Source organism: Haliotis rufescens, unplaced genomic scaffold (assembly GCF_023055435.1).
Source record: "Haliotis rufescens isolate VD_foot unplaced genomic scaffold, xgHalRufe1.0.p SCAF_3, whole genome shotgun sequence".
Lineage (NCBI taxonomy): Eukaryota > Metazoa > Mollusca > Gastropoda > Lepetellida > Haliotidae > Haliotis > Haliotis rufescens.
In genome coordinates, this window is record NW_025964001.1 from 30,708,675 (window position 1) to 30,728,190 (window position 19,516).

Sequence of the window (19,516 nt, forward strand, 5' to 3'; positions counted from 1 at the left end):
TGTGAGTTTTTTAAATTTTGTGAGTTTTTTAAATCTTGTGAGTTTTTTTAATCTTGTGACTTTGACTGTTGCCCCTAACATATCATGTGCCACAAATGGGCTATTAAGAAGAGGTCCATGGAAGAATAATCTCTTATGTCAATAATCTTTGTGCATTAAATGTTAGAATCATCACAGGCAATGGCAGTCAAATTCCAACAAAACCTTGAAACAGTCCCATTACACGGGAATGCTAATCATGGGTTCATGTGGTTATTATTGCACTTTTATAAAGCAGAAGAAGTTCGCAACACTGGTATCAGAATTTATGCTTCATCTCAAAGTAAAAATGAAAGGCTCAGAAATGCTCAGAAATTTGTCAATCGGTTTTAGCAAGGACTGTTCTTTTTATCAGTGTACAAATAAGCATGTACATAATCATGCAAGATAAGACCTAAACTGCCGTTTGGTCGAAATTTTCACACAACCAATCTTAATTTCTAGGGTAGCTAATAGTTTAAAATAGTTCAAGTGCTTCATCTGAACTTGCAATTATCTTATCGCCCATGGGGATCCAGGTATTTAACACTGCGCTGCTCGACATGAGTGAGTGAGTGAGTGAGTGAGTGAGTGAGTGAGTGAGTGAGTATGGTTTTACGCCTCTTTTAGCAATATTCCAGCAATATCACGGCAGGGGACACCAGAAATGGACTTCACACATTGTACCCATGTCGGGATCTGCTCGACATGAAGAGTTAACACACATTGGACCGGGTGGTCAGGTCCAGTGACCTCCACGTTCTAGTAGCCCAATGGCGTGGGATGTTGCTCATAACTAGATGGATGTACTGCCCTTGACAACACATTTTACCTCTCAACACTTTCAGTTTTCTCTCCCTGATCTTCTTGTTATCATTAAGGAGCTGGAATGGAAATATGAAACATTGGTGTCAAAACAAACAAAACAAAACAAACTGCTAAACATCAACTGAATTTATATTCTGAAAAGAATTTTGAAAGAATAGAACTGAATAGAAAGAATCTCAAGAAATTTCACTTATACTAAATGAATATCAGTGACTATATGAGTTAGTGTCAATAAAACCATTAAGTTATCATAAATGATAAACGGGTGGCCCAGTCGTCTAAGGCGCCGCGATTCGCTGTGCAGAGTTGTGTCCCTATGATTGTGGGTTCGAATCCCGGTTCGCCCTGATTATGTTTCTAGGTTTGTCAGCACCATACCCGTGCTCGTGGGTTTCACCGAAGTGGTAAATGTCTGAGACCTGCATCACTTGGGGCTTCCCTCCCACATTAAGCTGACACGCCGAGATATAACTGGAATACTGTTAAAAGCGGCGTTAAACCCAACTCACCCACTCTATCTTTAATGACTTTTCAAACTTTCCCTTGCCATTCCTTCTTGTAAAACAGTTAACATATCAAGGCAGTTCTAGGCAGTTCTACATCAAGCAGAACTAAGTTAAGCTAAGCTATCTATTAGGATTCAAGGCTTTAGAAGCACAAGCTGTCAAGTTATAATAATGATGATGTTATAAGTACCTCCTTCCTACGCTGCTCGCTGTTCTCAAGATGGTCCAAAGTCCTCCTGAGCATCTGCCGCATCACATCAATCTTCCGTTCCAGCTCATCAATATCTTTCTGTTTCTCTTCCTCCTTCAAGGAGAGCTCCAGCACTGCACTCATCAGATACTGACTTTGAGGTGGGTTCACACTTGGGACCAAACTCTGTGGACCTGTACGAATAAATTGCACCACAAAATGTATTAAAAGGGTGTTCAAAGGATTGAAACATCTTTATTTTCATTTCATAATTTCTACTTTGGTATAACATTCTAATCTAATCTCATCTAATTTCATGTGCCCAGGGTTAGACATGGCAACTTGTCTGTTGGTAGGAGACCAGTGAAAATCTAGAAGGACTTATTTTTTCTAAGAATACTACATCTATTACGTCCACGAATCAGTGACGTCTGGCATCCTCTTCACACTAAATTATAGCATGACAACAAAGTAATGTGTTACGTCAAAACAATTTCAGTGTTGACACCACAAAAAAGGAGCGAGATTTCCCATCTTGTGAATGCAAAAGAGCCTTGGACATCAAGATACTTTTACTTTCACAACTGATTATGGATAGCTGACAGTAGAGACGACTTCTTCTGAACATTCTGAAGATTTTATTGTGTGATGACATGTATATTCTCAGGAATTATAAGGAAAAGAATTTATGACTGTCAACTTCTTTGTTATGTGAGGAATTAAGTAGTTATTTTTCATACACTACTAGTCCAGAATGAGCTGTGGAATAGTTGGAATGGTATTTACCATAGTACAGTGTTATGAATGAAAAGAACTTGTGGGCACATACTTGGTGTAGCCACAGATGTACAACTGTGACTGAGGCTCAGCCTGTCCTCAAGGCCACTCATCTGTAAAGCTCTTCTGCCCAGATCCTACAAACAGAACAGATGCATAACATATATGTTGGAGAACAAGATCACTAAAATCAGGGGATGAAACAATAGGTGCAAGACAAGGAGTCCTTGTCATTGGTCCCAGCAAGCCACGCTTATCGTTAAATGGATTGGGCCGTCAGGGTGATTGACCTGGCTGATTGCGTGTCATCGTATCCCGACAAAGGGGGACATTGCTAACAATATCATTCACTGGTTTGTCCGGTCAAGACATAGCAGGAGTTCCGCTGAGTGAAACAAGAAAAGTAACCAAAGCATGGCAGCTATCAGAATCTACCGGCATACATATTACAGTGATGAGTAAAAGTCGTTTGGAACATACTGATTCAAAAGAAACAAGGCAAAAAGTGAGAAAGGCACACTAATACCCCCAACTTCAACATATTTCTAAGTTCAAAGGAGGTGGCCCAGTCGTCTAAGGCGCCGCGATTCGCTGTGCAGAATTGTGTCCCTTGGGCACACCGGAAACCTATGATTGTGGGTTCGAATCCCGGTTAGCCCCGATTATGTTTCTAGGTTTGTCAGCACCATACCTGTGCTTGGGGATTCACCGAAGTGGTAAATGTCTGACACCTGCATCACTTTGGGCTTTCCTCCCACATTAAGCTGACACGCCGCAATATAACTGGAATACTGTTAAAAGCGGCGTTAAACCCAACTCACTCACTCTAAGTTCAAAACATGAAAAAAGCGGAATCAAACTTTGCATTGCACCTCTCCTATTAGTATAGAAACTGTACTCACAATAGGAAAAGAATCCATGAAGAAGTTTTAGTTATAGGACGAATAAATGTTGAAGTTAAAAATATTCTAATCTAAGCATGCTAAGTTCAAAACATGAAAAAGTCATCATGGTCATATTAATTCAGAAACACACATATCAAAATCTTTGATAGGAAAACTTTGCACTGCACCTCTCCAATTAGTATAGAAAGTGTTCCTTAAATTTGTAAAAAATCCATGAAGTAGTTCTCAAGTTATAGGACACACAACTGTTGAAGTAAAATAAACATTCTAAGTTCAAAACATATAAAAATTAATATTTTCTTAAAATATCAACATATCAAAATCAAAGTTTGCACTTCACCTCTTCTATTAGTATGGAAATCTGAATTTGAAAAGAATCCATGCCATAGTTTTTAAGTAATAGGTTGCACAAATGTTTAAGTAAAGAAAATGAACAAATGTGATGAGAAAGCAGTACAGTACCACAGCACTGGAAACAGCCGATGACATGTGTTTCGGAACACCATCCCCACAGGAAGTAGCACTGGGCACACTTGTAGGAACTGGGCTTGATAATGTCAGTGGACTAAAGTTGGAGCTGACAGTTGGCTCTGACACTTGCAATTGAGGAATGCCATCAATCGATGTCACAGTAATGGAAGACTCTCTGAACTGCATGGTCTCCAGTGACTCAACATTCAGAACAGCCTGGTGTGTGGAACTTTCACGCAGAGGTCTGTGGGGTGGGCTATTCAGATCGGCAATGGACAATGCAGCATCTGATTGAATCGTGTTTGCCATCGTTCCATAACCAGCTGCTGCTTCCATAGCCTCTAATCTGCTGATGCTGGACGGCTTGCTGAGGTTAACCTTGGCTTCAATACCAGGAGAACTTGGAGTATCCGGCTCACTGTTAATTAAGTCTATATTTACATCATCCTCAATCAGCTGAGCAATCTGTAGCTTGACTTCTGGTGACAGGTCTTCCAGAGATATAGCAGGGATGTCCTCTTCATCAAATTCATAGTTGTCATACAGTCCATTCAGCTGAACATTCAATCTTGAAGGGGCTAATTTGTTCTGTGTTCTGGCACGGGTTCTCAACATTCTCGCTAAATGCAGCCTCTCATTTCTGGACCTCGGTGAGTTCACCATCTTCAACAAAGAATCTTTGCTCAATGGCTTCCTGTTTTTTGAGCTGTTAACAGGAGATTCACTAGAAGATGACGTTGGTTTTGCTGGGCTTGACAAAGATCTTCTGACACTGTTTTCAATACTGTGCCTTATCCTCTCAATATCATTTCTAGGAGTTGAGGTTTGATCTTCACTTTGAGAAACCAAAGTCTGTGAACTGGAAGCAAGTGAGCTTCTGCTGGCAGTTAGATCTGCAGATGTCTGCGAAGATGAGAACGATGCAATACCACTTTCCTGAAGAGAAGACACAGCAGAGTCTTTCTCAACAGATGCCAAATGACCCTTGATTCTAGATTTATTTGCATCACTTAAAGTCTTGATTTGCTTGTTCAACACATCCCTCATTTCATTTTTCTTGGACTTCATTATCCTCTCTTTGTCTGATTTAGCTTTCTGCCTCTTTTCCCTAAGTTCTTTACACAGCTTCTCAGCTTTTTCTAAAACACCAGACTCTGCATTTGTGTCATCACTTTGCAGTTCACTTCTAACTACCTTACTGTCCCGATTTACTTTAGGGGACACACGAATACTCTTTGGTGAGACTCGACTATTCTGAAGTTTCCTTGCACTAAGGCTCTTCAGTCTTAACGAGGGGCTACTACTGCTACTCCTGCTTTTTGCTGAAGACTTGGACTTGTTGGAAGATGTTGACCTCACCGAGTGAGAAAGTGTCTCTGCATCATGGTCACTACTAAACACTTTATCAAACTGGAATGTGAAACCATCCATCACTGCCTTTGCCTCAGCACATATGCTGTTCACATCTCCCAATCGAGAAGTTTTGGGGTCTGTTTTCACAGGATCAGACTTTCGACACCGTTTCCTTGCATTTGCAGTATTAGGACTTTCACCATTTGTAGGGTTAACCTTTCCTTTGTGTCTCTCCCCTTGTGTCTTTGTCTTTCCCTTCCACTTTCCTTTCTTCTTTTTCTTACTCTTTGTCCCAACTGCCCTTTCTTCATTGTTCTGTTCAAACTCCACTTCCCCAACACTGCCTCTCTGACTACTGTTATTCCATGAACCATGCCACGGTGGAGGTGGATGCCCATTAGGCTGATAATCGTTCCAGTACTGGCCTTGATAGGAAGGAAACTCCTTATTATGCACACTCACACCTTCCTCCTCCCCACTTTCCCCCTCCATGTCCATATCATCATCCATTCTCACATTCTCATGACTATCAAAGTCCACATATCTTGGTCCTTGCACCGCCCCTCTTGGGGGCCCATTAAAGCCAACAAAACCGCCTCTTGGGGGAAACCAACCATAGCCGTTGCCATATCGATTTTGAAAATCTTGATGGCCATATCCACTATGATAGCCATTTTGGTAATAGTCATTGTGGCACATATTGTTGAAGCGGTAGTTGTAGCCTTGGTCCCATGGGTTGCCATATCTATCATAGTCTCCATCATTGTAAGGGTCAGGCTGATCCCATCTTGAATGTTGCTGGTTAATGTCTTTTTGTTGTTTTTCGGACTGGGCTTTTTTCTTCCTCTTGTAGAAAATAGGGTCTCTCCTGAACCCTTCACTCTGTTCCTCCTGTTCTTGATCGTCATCACCAGACAAAGTTTGCCTGTCCTTCATGTTACTGTGCTTATCTGGCACCCTGCAAGGAAGATGACAGTTTAAATGAGTGATTTAATGAGAATTAATACACTATTTTTTTCAATTTATTAATGTTTCACAGTTGTCTGAAAGTGTTGACACCATGGATAAATTCTAAGATGTTAAAACAAAATATCGACTACTGGTTGACTTAATGTGAAATATAACTATCTATTTTTGTAACATTAATTGTCCTTAATCCGCAGTGCTACAGGCTGAATGGCAGGGTTAGAAATTGGCACTAGTCCTGTAGTCCTGGCCAAACTACCCAATAGTAAAGGTATCATAAGGACCAGTAGAAATTTGCCCTTTTTAAGGGTTTTGCTATATGTTATCATTATAAGGACTAGTGGACTGAAACTGTTAGTTTCTACCGCTGAATGGGCTAACATTCTCTGATGTATGATCCATGAATGAAGTATCTGGAAATAAGATTGCAAAATACTATTTCATGCTTGCATCTACAAGATATCTCAAGCCACTGGTATTCTTATTGACTCAATTCTACAAAATGTGTTTTAGCTTGGCTTCTATTCATTTCCTTTAATGATTTAAATGTTACCATAACATGTCACATGTCAAATGTTTTATAACAGACTTCCTTTTAAGATACGTATCATATTATAACAAACACTGTTGTCACAGCCTTAGGAGTTTTGAAACCATTGTCAACATTACCACATTTTAACTAATATCCCAGCAGGTTGATTGATTGTTTGTTGTTTAACGCCACACTCAGCAATGTTCCAGCTATATGACGGTGGTATGTAAATAATCGAGTCTGGTCCAGACATTCCAATGATTGACATCATGAGCATCGATCCATGCAATTGGGATTGATGACATGCATCACCCAAGTTGGCTAGCCTGACCACCAATCCCGTTAGTAGCCTCTTACGACAAGCATAGTCACCTTTTAAGGCAAGCATGGGTTGATGAAGACCAATTTTACCTCAGATCTTCACAGGTCAATGCCAGCAGAATGTAAGCATGTACCACCACAGAACGACACGGCAAACAGTGCTAGATGGTACAGGCAATGACCATTACTGTCACAGTGAGTGAGTGAGTATGGACACCAGAAATGGGCTCCACACATTGTACCCATGCCGGGAATCGAAACCGGGTCTTCGGCATGACGAGCTAACGCTTTAACCATGAGGCTACCCGACCGCCCCATCATACTGTCACAGAAAGTGACACATATTCACCAAGATAATAGTTCTTCTGGTATTCCAGTAACACATGTACACATTAAGAAATGTTTACGGCTGTTCCACATAGAAGCAGTCACATCATACACTGTACCCACGGATCCCCATTTCACAAAAATGGCAGACATGTCAGTTGAAGTTTTATGGAATAACATTCTTATATTACCTTGCCACAGATTTTTTATGTTGAGCTTCCCTTGCCTCTGCTGCCTCCTTTTCATCCTCAGCATTACGATTTTCTTCTGCAGCCTTCTTATGTTTCTCACCACTCAGATGTTTCCGATATTCCGCAATACTTCCACAGGTAGTAAAACAGAGAGTGCAGTTGTGCTGACTGTTCCTGAAAGATCCATAGAGGTGTAATTAACACCACACTAGCATGACCACACACAAGATAACTTGCATTACAGAATCATTAGTATGGGTTGTTTTACTAAGGAATACCACTTCCTTTAAAAGATCAGTCCTATGGACATAATATGACTTGGATGAAGCTTTTTTACTCCTAATAGTTGAAGCATGGTGGATTACATAAAAAGCAGATCGATCAGTGGATTATGAGTTAAAGAGACGAAACATTGACAAAACAAATCACAGGGAATACCAATATTAAGGAGTGAATGTTGTCTTAAGATCCTGTTTACAACATTCCAGCTTTATTATGATGGCACATCAATAACAGGTCTTGGCCAGGTCAACAATCATTCAAAACTACTTCTAGTACTGTAGAAATTGTAAAAACTCTAACAATGAGTATGAAGTACTTAGAAAGAGGCCTATCCTTGATTGTAATCCCCAAATGGTTGTTCCTTTGAAACATATGTCACTGTCATCCAGACAGTCTGACATACTCATGACTATACTTAACACAACTTACTTTTTCTTGCATTCTATGTTTGTGTGATGCATCAGAGACCAAAAGTGTTCTCGCAAATCCTGAAAGAAACAATGAAGAAACATGTAGATAGTTGCTCAGTAAGACTATTCACGGTTCAATTATTAATTGAATAAACATGATAAACAAACAACTTTTAAACTAAAATGGACTGTTTTCAGCCATACTCAGGATAATTCATTGCTCCAAAGGGCTTCTGAGCAGCTATAATCAACAGAAAATATGTGCTTCATAAATGTATAACTATGGCACAATTAACCTCTCATAGACATATAAAAAAAATAAGCAGTGATGCAATAAATCCTCATACATAACATAAAATGCCTAATTTTAACTTAACTCTGTGGTATACACTGTTGGTGACATTCATTGTTCGTGACAACAAAAGAGCACACATGAAACTCTATACCAAACACAGTATGTGTTGACTGAAGTTGTTCTCCAACACAGTTGCAGTTTTAAATTGTACCAGAAATAGAAACAAAAGTGAACCCTACCTACCTTCTCAGGTAAACAACACTATTTGTTTTACAACTTCCTCAATATCTTTCGCTTTTGCTTCTATGCATGCAACATGTACTAATTTTATCTCAACTTAACATTCACCCCCAGCTAGAAATAGTTAGGCTAGAAACAGACCCTTATATTTTCCATATTTTCTAAACTTATTTTTAACTACCTCACAAAATATAACTCAAAATTGTAATCCAGGGCAATTAATAGACATATTGATACAATTTCATACATAAGTTACAAATGACATTTATGTATAAATCCCTCGACATACAATGTACATCTGGTATACAATCTGTCACCTACTCTTTCAGATGCATATGACAGGGTGCACAAATTACATTTGTGCATGTTCTTGTCTTTAGCCACAGTTTTCTTAGCCTCGTCATCAGACATGATGCCCCTGCAACAAGAAGGGAATGTATACAATGCTGGTGGTAGGAGTACATCACGACAGAACACTCATCACATACTGCACATCATCAGGAATCCCATACAAGCAGTGAACAACCAATCTTACTGGAAAACTAGATGACTTCCCCAGGATGATGTATAAGGCAAGCTTCAGAAACAGAGGTCTCTATTTGGAATTCACAATGAAAATTCACAAGAGGATTGGGAAAAGATGAAAGCACTGTTGTCAATTGTTGCATACATTGGCACAATATGCATGGGTATAGTTTATCAGCAAGAAAAAGGGTGTCAAAAATAAATACATTCAATAACTTGGTAAATTCGAGAGAAATTGTCAAAGTTTCTGTTTAGCATAAATATGTACACAATGGTAGAAAGAATTTGTTCAAATGTTTTTGGTCGTTTCATTGTGTGTGTCACACTAAACAAGGGCCAGGCAATCCAGTGATTGATACTGTGACCACCTGATCCATTAGGTTGCTTTATCCGACCAGCATAGAAAGCTGGTATCCAATTTGATACATAATTATGTCTTTCAGATATTAGGCAATTTTTTGTTTCGCTTCGTTTACATAAAACTGTCGAAAAAAAATCTTTTCATCAGATGAACTGTTTAATTTACATATGCATTATTTACTGGTTTTTTTTAAGGACAACCAAATTTTAGACGACACTTCACTGTCTGTTCAAACCAGTCATTTCCAGTGGTTTCAGAGAAGAGATTGATGTGAAGGCTGTTTTACTTTTATAAATGTTGCAGCGGCCATTTTTAATTTTCAAAATGAAAGATTTCCTTTCTTGAAGCTTAGGACATGTAGAAGATGTCACATCAAAATGACCAAGTCAAATAAGCTAAATATCAATACCAGTATACATGGTAGAAGAATACAAATCTGAAAATATTCGCATCATGTATTGAATAGTTAATGCTCTTTGATTGTAGAACTGTTTTTCATGATTCACACCAAAGGAACCTAAATGATAATGCTACAGTACTTCTTGCAGAGTTGGGTGAAAACAGCCAAGCAAGCTTGGGGCATTATCAAGTATTGTTTGCAAACAATGCGGGAGTAGTGCACTTTACCGGGTGCACTTTTTCAGATCCAATTAGCGCTGTGGGGACTCGAACGCGCTTTGCGGGGTCACTGGCTTGGCTAATTGATGTGTTAATTAGCCAACGCTCTACCACTGGACCACGAGCACTATCACATGTAAACAATGCTTGTTTAATGGGTTATTAGCAGCCCCTTAACAGGCAGGCGTAATTCAGTAAACAATGAATTGCGCATGCGTGTGACGTCATGGTCGCTCACCCATTTATCTTTTCTTGAAACCACACCCGCCATTGTTTATGTCAACATGACCGACCAATTGGATTAACCGGATTAATGCTTCAAAAGGTAAGAATTTATGGCTAACCCTTGCCCAAAGCAAGCTAACCCTTAGGCCCTAAAAGGGGTGTTGGATGGTAAAGACATATAAGTTTCCTAAGACCTAAAAGGGGGTGTTGGATTGTAAAGACATGTTAGTTTCCCTAAGACTGAAAAGGGGTGTTGGATTGTAAAGATGTGTAAGTTTCCCTTAGACCGAAAAAGGGTGTTGGATCGTAAAGATATGTAAGTTTCCCTAAGATCAAAAAGGAGTGTTGGATCGTGAAGCGAGAGTCACTGGAGCGTCAGGCACGGTAACGGTATAGCTTGATAACTGACTGGAGGGTAGAGCTCAGGCTGCGCACGGTAAATAGCATTATTGCCAACAATGCTTTAAAATGGTCGAAGTTCTGGCCCCTTAAGCGTTTGATTCCAAATCAATTATATACATACTCAAAAATTGAGAATACAGTTATTTAATGAGTGGGTCTAACTGCTAATTCACATCTCCAAGATGTGCCATGCATCTCATATGTGTCATGTAGACCCTATTTGCTTGACAAAGGTACTAGCATCTGTCCCAAAACGTCACATTGATAGAATATAGAAGTTATTTCCAAAAGACATAAGTCAACTCCTGTTTTTATTGTATTGCATCTCATTTTCCTTTCACCAATTCATCATATTCATTATCCCATATGATAGGTCATGCAAATAATTTTGCAAATAAATGAAATGTCATTTGTTTATGCACAAGCTAAATGGAATATTCGACGAATTTCATATTATCAGAGGAGAGTCGCGGGCACCTGTCAAATATTCGAGCACTTGTCTGCGCATGTTTTCATATAAGCGAAAGTGACAGCGTTATTTTGACACAGCGTATAACTTCAAAGAAACTATAACAATAACTGAAATTCAAATAAATATAACAACCTTATCGTTTACGATGGGTGTCTTCTTTAGCAATACATGTGCAAAAGGTAAACATGCACTATCAAGAAAACATTAGGAATCGCCCTGTCGATTCCAGGATCGGATGAAAGCCGCCATGTTTGTATGGCGCTGCGCAGTATGGGAAATGTGACTTTTGTGTAAAAGATTGAACTTTTTTTTGTTTTCGAATGCTAGTTGTTACGATTATTTCATAAAACATAAACATTTGAGTGATATATTAACTTTTATACACGCATCATTTTACGAGAACTCACGTGACGTCATAGGGACGGCCATATTGTGCGATTTGTCATATATCAGTGAGAATTTGTGATTTCTCTACTCGGTGAGTGAAAATCCACCCCAATACATACAAACAAACCTAGATGAATACCAGAGTGATCTAGGATCGTGTATTTTCTATGTTGCCATGTGATTACATTTCTTGTATTTTATTTCAACTTAAATAACACAAAATTATCCCATTTGTTTATGTTTTCTTGTAGGGAGCGGATATGTCAAATCATCAAGTGACTTCGTCAAATAACAGTTGTTTTCTTAAATGTTGAATTACAATTTCTTTCGAGACTGAATTTTAATTTCTTACTAATATGTTGACCAAAGTAGATTTAGAAGAGCTTTAATCAGTTGATGATTTGGGTTGCGACACGCAAAAATGTCGTGCAGACGACGTAAGCTAAATATAGTGGAAACGCATGGTTGATTGGGCTTGGGATTTGGGGGCGTTGATTTTATGTCTGGCTGGTATTACTTCACGGTCAGTTTTGATTTACAAAATATACTCTCGATGAAGAATCTCATTTGAAATATGTTGCATGATTTGTTTTACAAATCTTGTAGGCTATCAGCTGGTGAAAGTATGTTTACTTTATCAAGTTGCAAGTTACATGCCTTGCCCAAAAAAATGGAGAGGTCCAAATCGTATTTACATAGGTTTCATAATACACAGTAGGCCTAATGTGTTAATGCACAATATTGGTGCTATAACAGTGTACGTACCAGCTTAATGCCATGTATGCAGTTTGTAAACACACATTCATGATGACCCTAATTCTTTTCTTTGCTTTACCATATTAATCTTGTCCAAGTTTGTGAAAGATCATGTAAACAGCATATTTAGGGGTCCAGAGATAAATGCTACAGAGTAAACATCAAGAATCCGAGCACACCCTTGACTGATTATTGATGTTATTGTGGGAAAAACCCTTTAATTTAATTCTTTTGGCTGCCTGAACAAAGTGAATTTTGGGGAGACTGGTGCATGTTTCTATAACTGGAAGATGCATATTTTACAATGGCATGTGATACTTACATTTGAAAATAAGATATTCCAGTTTATTGATAGTTGAAACAGTTGAAATAGTTCACCCACAATTTTGCCAAAAATTAGATTCGCTCCATTGAATTAAATATTGAATAATGCATTTGTGGGGCCTACTTTTAGAATATAGTATCACAAACACATGTATTTATAAACACATCATAATATCCTATGGTATAATTTGTGATATTATGTTGCCAGATACATTATTTATACTAAAGCATAGGTACGCTGTTCACCAATTATTGTAGTCATGGGACAAATTGGTGTTGCTCACTATGGCATTTTATTAGCGGTATTCACCTGAATACAAGTCATTGTGGGGAAACAGCCCAAGCTTGTGTTTGTGTGTACAATGATGTTGTATTGAACCAGTGATACTTAGTTTCAACATGTTCACGTTTTTCTCATATCAAACGCCAAGGTCAATGTTAAGCCTAGAGGCCTTTTATCTTGTGTAGGTCATTATTTTAGTCCCATTTTGTGCTTGCAAAACATACAGAGAACTTACGATAGCAACTCATTATCATAGATAAATTGTTGGTGAAAGGAACATAAAGCATGAGGTTGTAGTGTGTTCTCAACAACTTATTTCCCCAAAAGCTACATATTTAATTTTCTGATGTTTGGATTAAGCACCAAAGTGAGAGAATGAAGACTTTGAATTATTTGTCCATATGGACATTATAGCCGTGATGGAGTAACAGATCAGTATTACAAATTTACATTCAAGAGGAATATGACTGAAGCAAAATACATGTACATTGATTTTACTTGTAAACACTGTAATTGATTTCCTTGCCTTTTGACCAGGTGCAAACACCTGAAAACTCGCTGCGTGAGGTCACATAATGCTGGCTATGTTAATTGGTTAATGACCAGTGGGCCAGTTCATTCAACATGTTCAAGGTTCATACAGGCTTTAAAAGGCCTTGAATTTTAAGGTATCTTTTGAAAAATGTTGAAAAGCTTGATTTTTAGTGTCAACCTTGCAGAAACCTGAAAATATCTTTAAAAGCCTTGAATTTGCAGTGTGTAGTATGCTTGATTTAAAATAAATATAAGACTAAGGCTAATAACCCAAATAAAAAGCTTTGAAAATGACATTTGAATACCTTGAAAAGGCCTTGAATTTTAGTGTTGCATGTTTTATTAATCTTTTCATTATACAACCAAATATCATAAATGGTTTGATCATCCCCCGACTCTACCTTCCCCCGGTTGTGTTTAGTGGCTGCATGTCTGTTCAGTATACAACCAGGAAAATACATTTGTCCTATCATGATTATGCAAGTAGTTTAACTGTATATTCCGGAAATTATACAACTGTTGATATTATCTACCTCACCTTTTCAGACAGCCTAGTTAACCCACAGTGCATCTTAAAGTTTGTGAAAGGTTTCTCGTCTTTTCTTGACCTTAAATGGAGGTGTGTTCTTCCTTAAACCTTCACCTTCACCAAAATTGATATGTGAATACCAAAAGAATTTTTAACAGATATTTTATCAATTGTTTTAAAATGTGGAAATGGGTTATTAATAACTTGTTCTTTCAAGACTGAAATACATGTTGCTAGATTCTGTCTTTGTAGCTTGTCTGAATTGTAAATGATGTTACTTTAGTAGTCATGAAGTTTTCTTTCTACAATAATTCTCTGTATACTTTGGCATGTTTAGTCAGAATATATAATAGCTACCCTTACAAGACTAATAAATGTTAATAGATTCTGGTTTAGGAGTACAGTGGCTTAGGTCTCTAATGTCTGTACAGCAGATAAAATCAAATGTGTCAACATCAGGTGTGTCACAATAACCTGTATTCAAAACTACATGTGTGTTATAGCTGGCATGAGCATGATGAGTAATATTCAAATGAAGTATTCCACAGGAAAGCAGGAAGAATATTTTATTGTTTCATATGGTCTTTCCAACACTATAAGCAGTGGATTGATGTGTCACATATCTTCCCCTGGTATTGTTATGTGTGTCTAGAAAATAATACGGTAAACATCATGGGAGAAAATACTTTTTTTCAAATAAACATAGAAATACTATGAGTTTGTCTCAGAATCCTCCCTTAGTGACCTGAATATTAAATGGTTGATTGATAAGTTCTTGTAGTCAGGTTTTGTATGAATAACATTGATTCAGTGTAACATGTGATCATGTTGATTACTAGTGACCAATTGCAATCTTATAAAAGTGTATGGTTTCTAAATTTATTTGCAGTTCTACCTGAATAGTCAGAGCACCATTCCTATTGTTGACACAGAACTGTAATCTATCATTGTCTACTGTAACCGATAACCAACAAGAAACATGAGAAATGTCTTTAAAGGCAGCATTAATCACTGGGTTCAGGTGTGTATATGATGGTTTTGAATCAGCAACGGAAATACCCCCTACACTGCTCCGTCTGAATATAACAATATTTTCTCTCTGGTGCAAAAAGAAAAACACATGATGAACAATTCATTGAAAAGTTCTCTCATAATCAGGTTAATTCCTTGCTAGCTGTTCTCTGCCAGCGCCACATACACAGCTTGTGGTATGTATGGTATTAAATGTGATCGTGGGGAATGTGCACTTCATGATGGACTTCATTTGTGAAGGAAAATCAATACTTCGTAAACTAGAATTTGACCGTCAACATTGCATTGATATGGTATTTGATTTCTTTACATTTTCATCAGGGTTGGATTGTTTCCAGTATTCCCAATGGGCTTAAAACTGGCAATGATTCAATCTATTCTGATAGGAATCAAAGTATTTGGATTCATGCCTGAAAATAGAATTCACAGTGCATAATTGTTATTTTGTATTTCAATTTGAGATTCCTTGATTGGTCACGTGTATTGTAATTGTTCTGGTGATTGGAGATAAATGGTAGATATAAAATGTTTAGAAAATATATATCATTAATTAATATTTCTTATCCTGACACAACCCAATTTCCTTCTTCATTTCGATCACACCACACGGAACCCAAAAATTGCCTCTTCTACCAATCAGATACTGTAAATCTTGAAATTAACGCGAGCGTGAATTAAATGCAAAAAATGCGAGTGGTCTTTGCTCGCATTATTAAACATCGCATTTATATCAACAATAAGACATTTTGGATAGCAGAAATACCAACTTAGACATACGCTGAAAACAAACAACTACGAGGACTGGCTGAAAAGTTCTAAGCCTAAGTGGGACATCTCAATCGGATTGAAACAAACTTTTGCCACCAACTAGTACATTCATTTGATGAATCATAGACATAAGAACTGCAACTGTAGAGTTATTATTGTCTTTGTACCAGACCATCTTGTGAACCTACCCATTGAAATCACCAGAAATGGACAAAACTGGCTATAGCGCAGTCATCAAGTACCTGCAACTCCAAAACAAATACATGCTGACATGGTCTCCACTTTAGGGGATGAAGCCCCTTCCTTTTCCACTGGGCTTTGGAATTCAAGTGTGGCAGAGAGACCCTTGATGATGACCTGCATCCAGGAAGGCCTTCAACAGCAACCATTCCGGAAAACATTACCCGGGTGCATGACATGGTGATGGCTGATCGACGATTGACCACTCGACATATTGCCAGTGTTGTGGGCATCTCTCATGAGAGGGTTGAGCACATTATCACCAACGAGTTGGGATGGTTGCCAAAGCTCTTGACAGCGGATCAGAAACGTGTCAGATTCCTGACGTCCCGTGACAATTCATACCGTTTTGAAGCAGATCATGATGATTTTTTGGCCCGATTTGTAACCATGGATGAGACCTGGATTCATCACTTTCAACCCGAAACCAAAATTCAGTCTAAAGAATGGAAGCATCCGGAATCACCAGCCCCCCAAAAAGCCAAGTCGGTTCCTTCTGCTGGAAAGGTGATGGCTTCAGTCTTTTGGGATTCCAAGGGTATTCCGCTGATTGACTGTCTTGAAAAAGGCCAGACTATCAATGGAAGATATTATGCTGACCTACTGAGACAGTTGCGTGAAGCTATCAAAGCTACGCGACGGGGAATGCTCACTAAAGGAGTCCTGTTCAACCAAGCCAATGCTCCTGTTCAGAAATCGGTGGTTGCCATGTCAGCAATCCATGATTGTGGCTTCAAACTCATTGACCATCCCCCTTATTCACCCGATTTGGCCGTCAGACCTCTACCTGTTTCCCAAAATGAAAAAGGAACTAGCCGGTCGCCATTGATGACGTCATTTCCACTGTGAATGACTTTTTTAGGGTGGCTGAAGAAAATTTCTTCTTGACCGGCATCCAGGCCTTGCAGCATCGCTGGCAAAAGTATGTAAACCTGGAAGGGGACTATGTGGAGAAATAAATGAAAACCATCTACTTTGGTCTTTCACAGTTAGGCTTAGAACTTTTCAGCCAGCCCTCGTATGTATTCCACATCACTGTTTATTGAGCAGCACTTGTAACAAGTATATAGACAATGTCATTCAAACACTAATTACATCCTGTGAATTGTCACTGCTGGGATCAAGACAAGCGTTCTACTCACTTATATCATCACTGATCACACCTGCAAGTCCAGACAGACGCCACCCAACACGGTGTCTTTGCTCTTTGCGACTGCATCAAAGGCCGACACGAGCCAGCTCGCACATATTGTTTTAGCTGAAGTACTCTACTCAGCGCTAATAAGCGGTGCTATTTGGTGTGTGATTGGATTAATGTAAGGTTGGATTAAAGTGAGGATTCTCCTGTAAACCTGACAGAGGACATTTTGTTTAGATATAAATCCACTGATGCTTGAGAGGAGGGGGTGTCGCATTCATATTGAGTCGCATTTTTGGCTTGGGGCCAGCGGTCGCATTCTTTTGGAGACGCATTAATTTCACGTTTTACAGTATATCTGTCCTTGATCCCTCTCTGTCCTTCTCATTGAACAGGGAGATAGATACATTTGTGTTTGCTATTATGAATTGATGCCCTTGTTTTTTGTGTTTATTTTTCATTATACAGATTTCTTTCTAGGACGTTACAACATTATATCATTTGGGATTGCTTCTTATAGCATTTGTGAAACATTCTCATGTGGTGGAGAGAAAAACATTTTCCCTGATAAAATGTCTTCTTTTTACATAGCCTATTGTTTCAGCACCGTAGGGGCACTTACCCTGGGGCTGGTGCACAGTTTAACCTTTTACAGGCCATGGGTGCTGGTGCAAGATCTAGTGTTCATAAAAATCAACTCCATCCTTGGATGGGGGCCATGGCAGTATCAACCTTCACCCTTTTTTAAGAATCAGGGCTAAAGGTGTTCTTTCAAACAGTCACACCTTCTATCCCAGTACCTGATGTGCCTCCCAGTTTCCCTGTTGGGCCTGTCTCAGAGGACGAATCTCATGTGAAAGAGATAAGGGAGATTGAACTTCTTGATTAGGTGGATCATCTTATATAAGATCGATACTGTGTGAACAAGTAAGGGTTGGTCAGAAATTTGAATGTTTTGGTAGATGTAGACCTATATTAAAGTTGCATTTTTCTGTAATTGATTGCATTGGTGCATGTTTTATACAGCTAAATCAAACCCTGCAACTTTTGTGACTTTGATAAGTTTGTCACCTCTCACAGTTTCTACGCCAATGATGTCTGCACAACATTCCAGAGGCAACATCAGGCACTGAGGACACGGTCACCTGCCATTTACATTCAGAGAAAAGAGACAAAAAAAATGTTTCAACAACGAGGCAAAGACATTTAATCATTAGTAACTTGTTGCCAGTACAGGACAATTGGGGTCTGCCATCACCGATTGTCACAGAAATATTGTCTCCTGTCTGTGGCAGATTAAAGACTGGATATCGGCTCAGCAGAAATTAGCATCTTCCATCAACAACAGTAGTCTAGAGGTTCCGTATGATCAGCTCATGCCAGAAAGCACTGAGTAGATTTGACTTGGAGCCGACCCTATCTTGTTGCAACTTATGCAGATTTCTTTAAGTTGATGATATAATCTTCTTCATTCAATGCAGTAGTCAAAGTACGAGGGGAGAGCACACCAAGAGACTAGTGTGGCCTGGCCATAGCTGGTTTTTTTTTAGAAACACTTCAAAAGGGAGATAATAAATAATGTCTCTCCAACCAAAATACTTATTACTGGAATGCCATTCATATTTCGTGCATGTGAAACTGGTGATAGATGAGGCGAGAAGTTGGGACCTGGCCCCATTTTGGCTAGTTCAGCTCATAAGAGACCTGTTTGACACCGCAAGGACCTCCTAAGGGTCAGAGGACTAAGATACAATAATCAAATTCTGCAGGTTTTCAGTCAGGTCATGTTGGTCCACAGCTGGCATTGTCTTCTGGGATTGTTGAAGTCTGTACATACAACATCGAGAAGATGAGGTGAACATGCTCCAGTCACACGTTTGGCAGAACATTCCATGTCTACAGGTTGGTCTGTACATACAACATCGAGAAGATGGGGTGAACATGCTCCAGTCACACGTTTGGCAGAACATTCCATGTCTACAGGTTGGTCTGTACATACAACATCGAGAAGATGGGGTGAACATGCTCCAGTCACACGTTTGGCAGAACATTCCATGTCTACAGGTTGGTCTGTACATACAACATCGAGAAGATGAGGTGAACATGCTCCAGTCACACGTTTGGCAGACAATTCCATGTCTACAGGTTGGTCTGTACATACAACATCGAGAAGATGAGGTGAACATGCTCCAGTCACACGTTTGGCAGAACACTCCATGTCTACAGGTTGATAGACACTTGAGGCCAGAGCTCACCACATCCCTGGCATTACTTATGTTATCGCCGACATCCTGTCAAGGTGACACAAGT

General features: G+C 39.0%; 2 protein-coding genes across 7 annotated transcripts in view; one reads left to right on the forward strand and one right to left on the reverse strand.

Annotated features, from left to right (window-relative positions):
• Positions 1–11,475, reverse strand: part of LOC124145783 (zinc finger protein 106-like) — a 30,269-nt gene extending 18,794 nt beyond the window's left edge. For all 4 annotated transcript variants that reach the window (XR_007223076.1, XM_046515730.2, XM_046515702.2 and 1 more), the window contains exons 1-8: positions 11,348–11,475; positions 8,934–9,030; positions 8,097–8,155; positions 7,386–7,559; positions 3,687–6,006; positions 2,372–2,456; positions 1,543–1,736; positions 851–902 (exon numbers count right to left, since the gene is read on the reverse strand). Coding sequence is in view for 3 of the 4 variants with exons in the window: in XM_046515730.2 (XP_046371686.2) it covers positions 851–902; positions 1,543–1,736; positions 2,372–2,456; positions 3,687–6,006; positions 7,386–7,559; positions 8,097–8,155; positions 8,934–9,023 (2,974 nt within the window). In the remaining variant the exon portion in view is untranslated. The remainder of the gene's footprint in view (positions 1–850; positions 903–1,542; positions 1,737–2,371; positions 2,457–3,686; positions 6,007–7,385; positions 7,560–8,096; positions 8,156–8,933; positions 9,031–11,347) is intronic.
• A 151-nt stretch (positions 11,476–11,626) lies between these two features.
• LOC124145810 (synaptosomal-associated protein 25-like) overlaps positions 11,627–19,516 on the forward strand; it is a 128,043-nt gene continuing 120,153 nt past the window's right edge. For all 3 annotated transcript variants that reach the window (XM_046515782.2, XM_046515791.2, XM_046515777.2), the window contains exon 1: positions 11,627–11,693. The gene's annotated coding sequence lies outside the window, so the exon portion shown is untranslated. The remainder of the gene's footprint in view (positions 11,694–19,516) is intronic.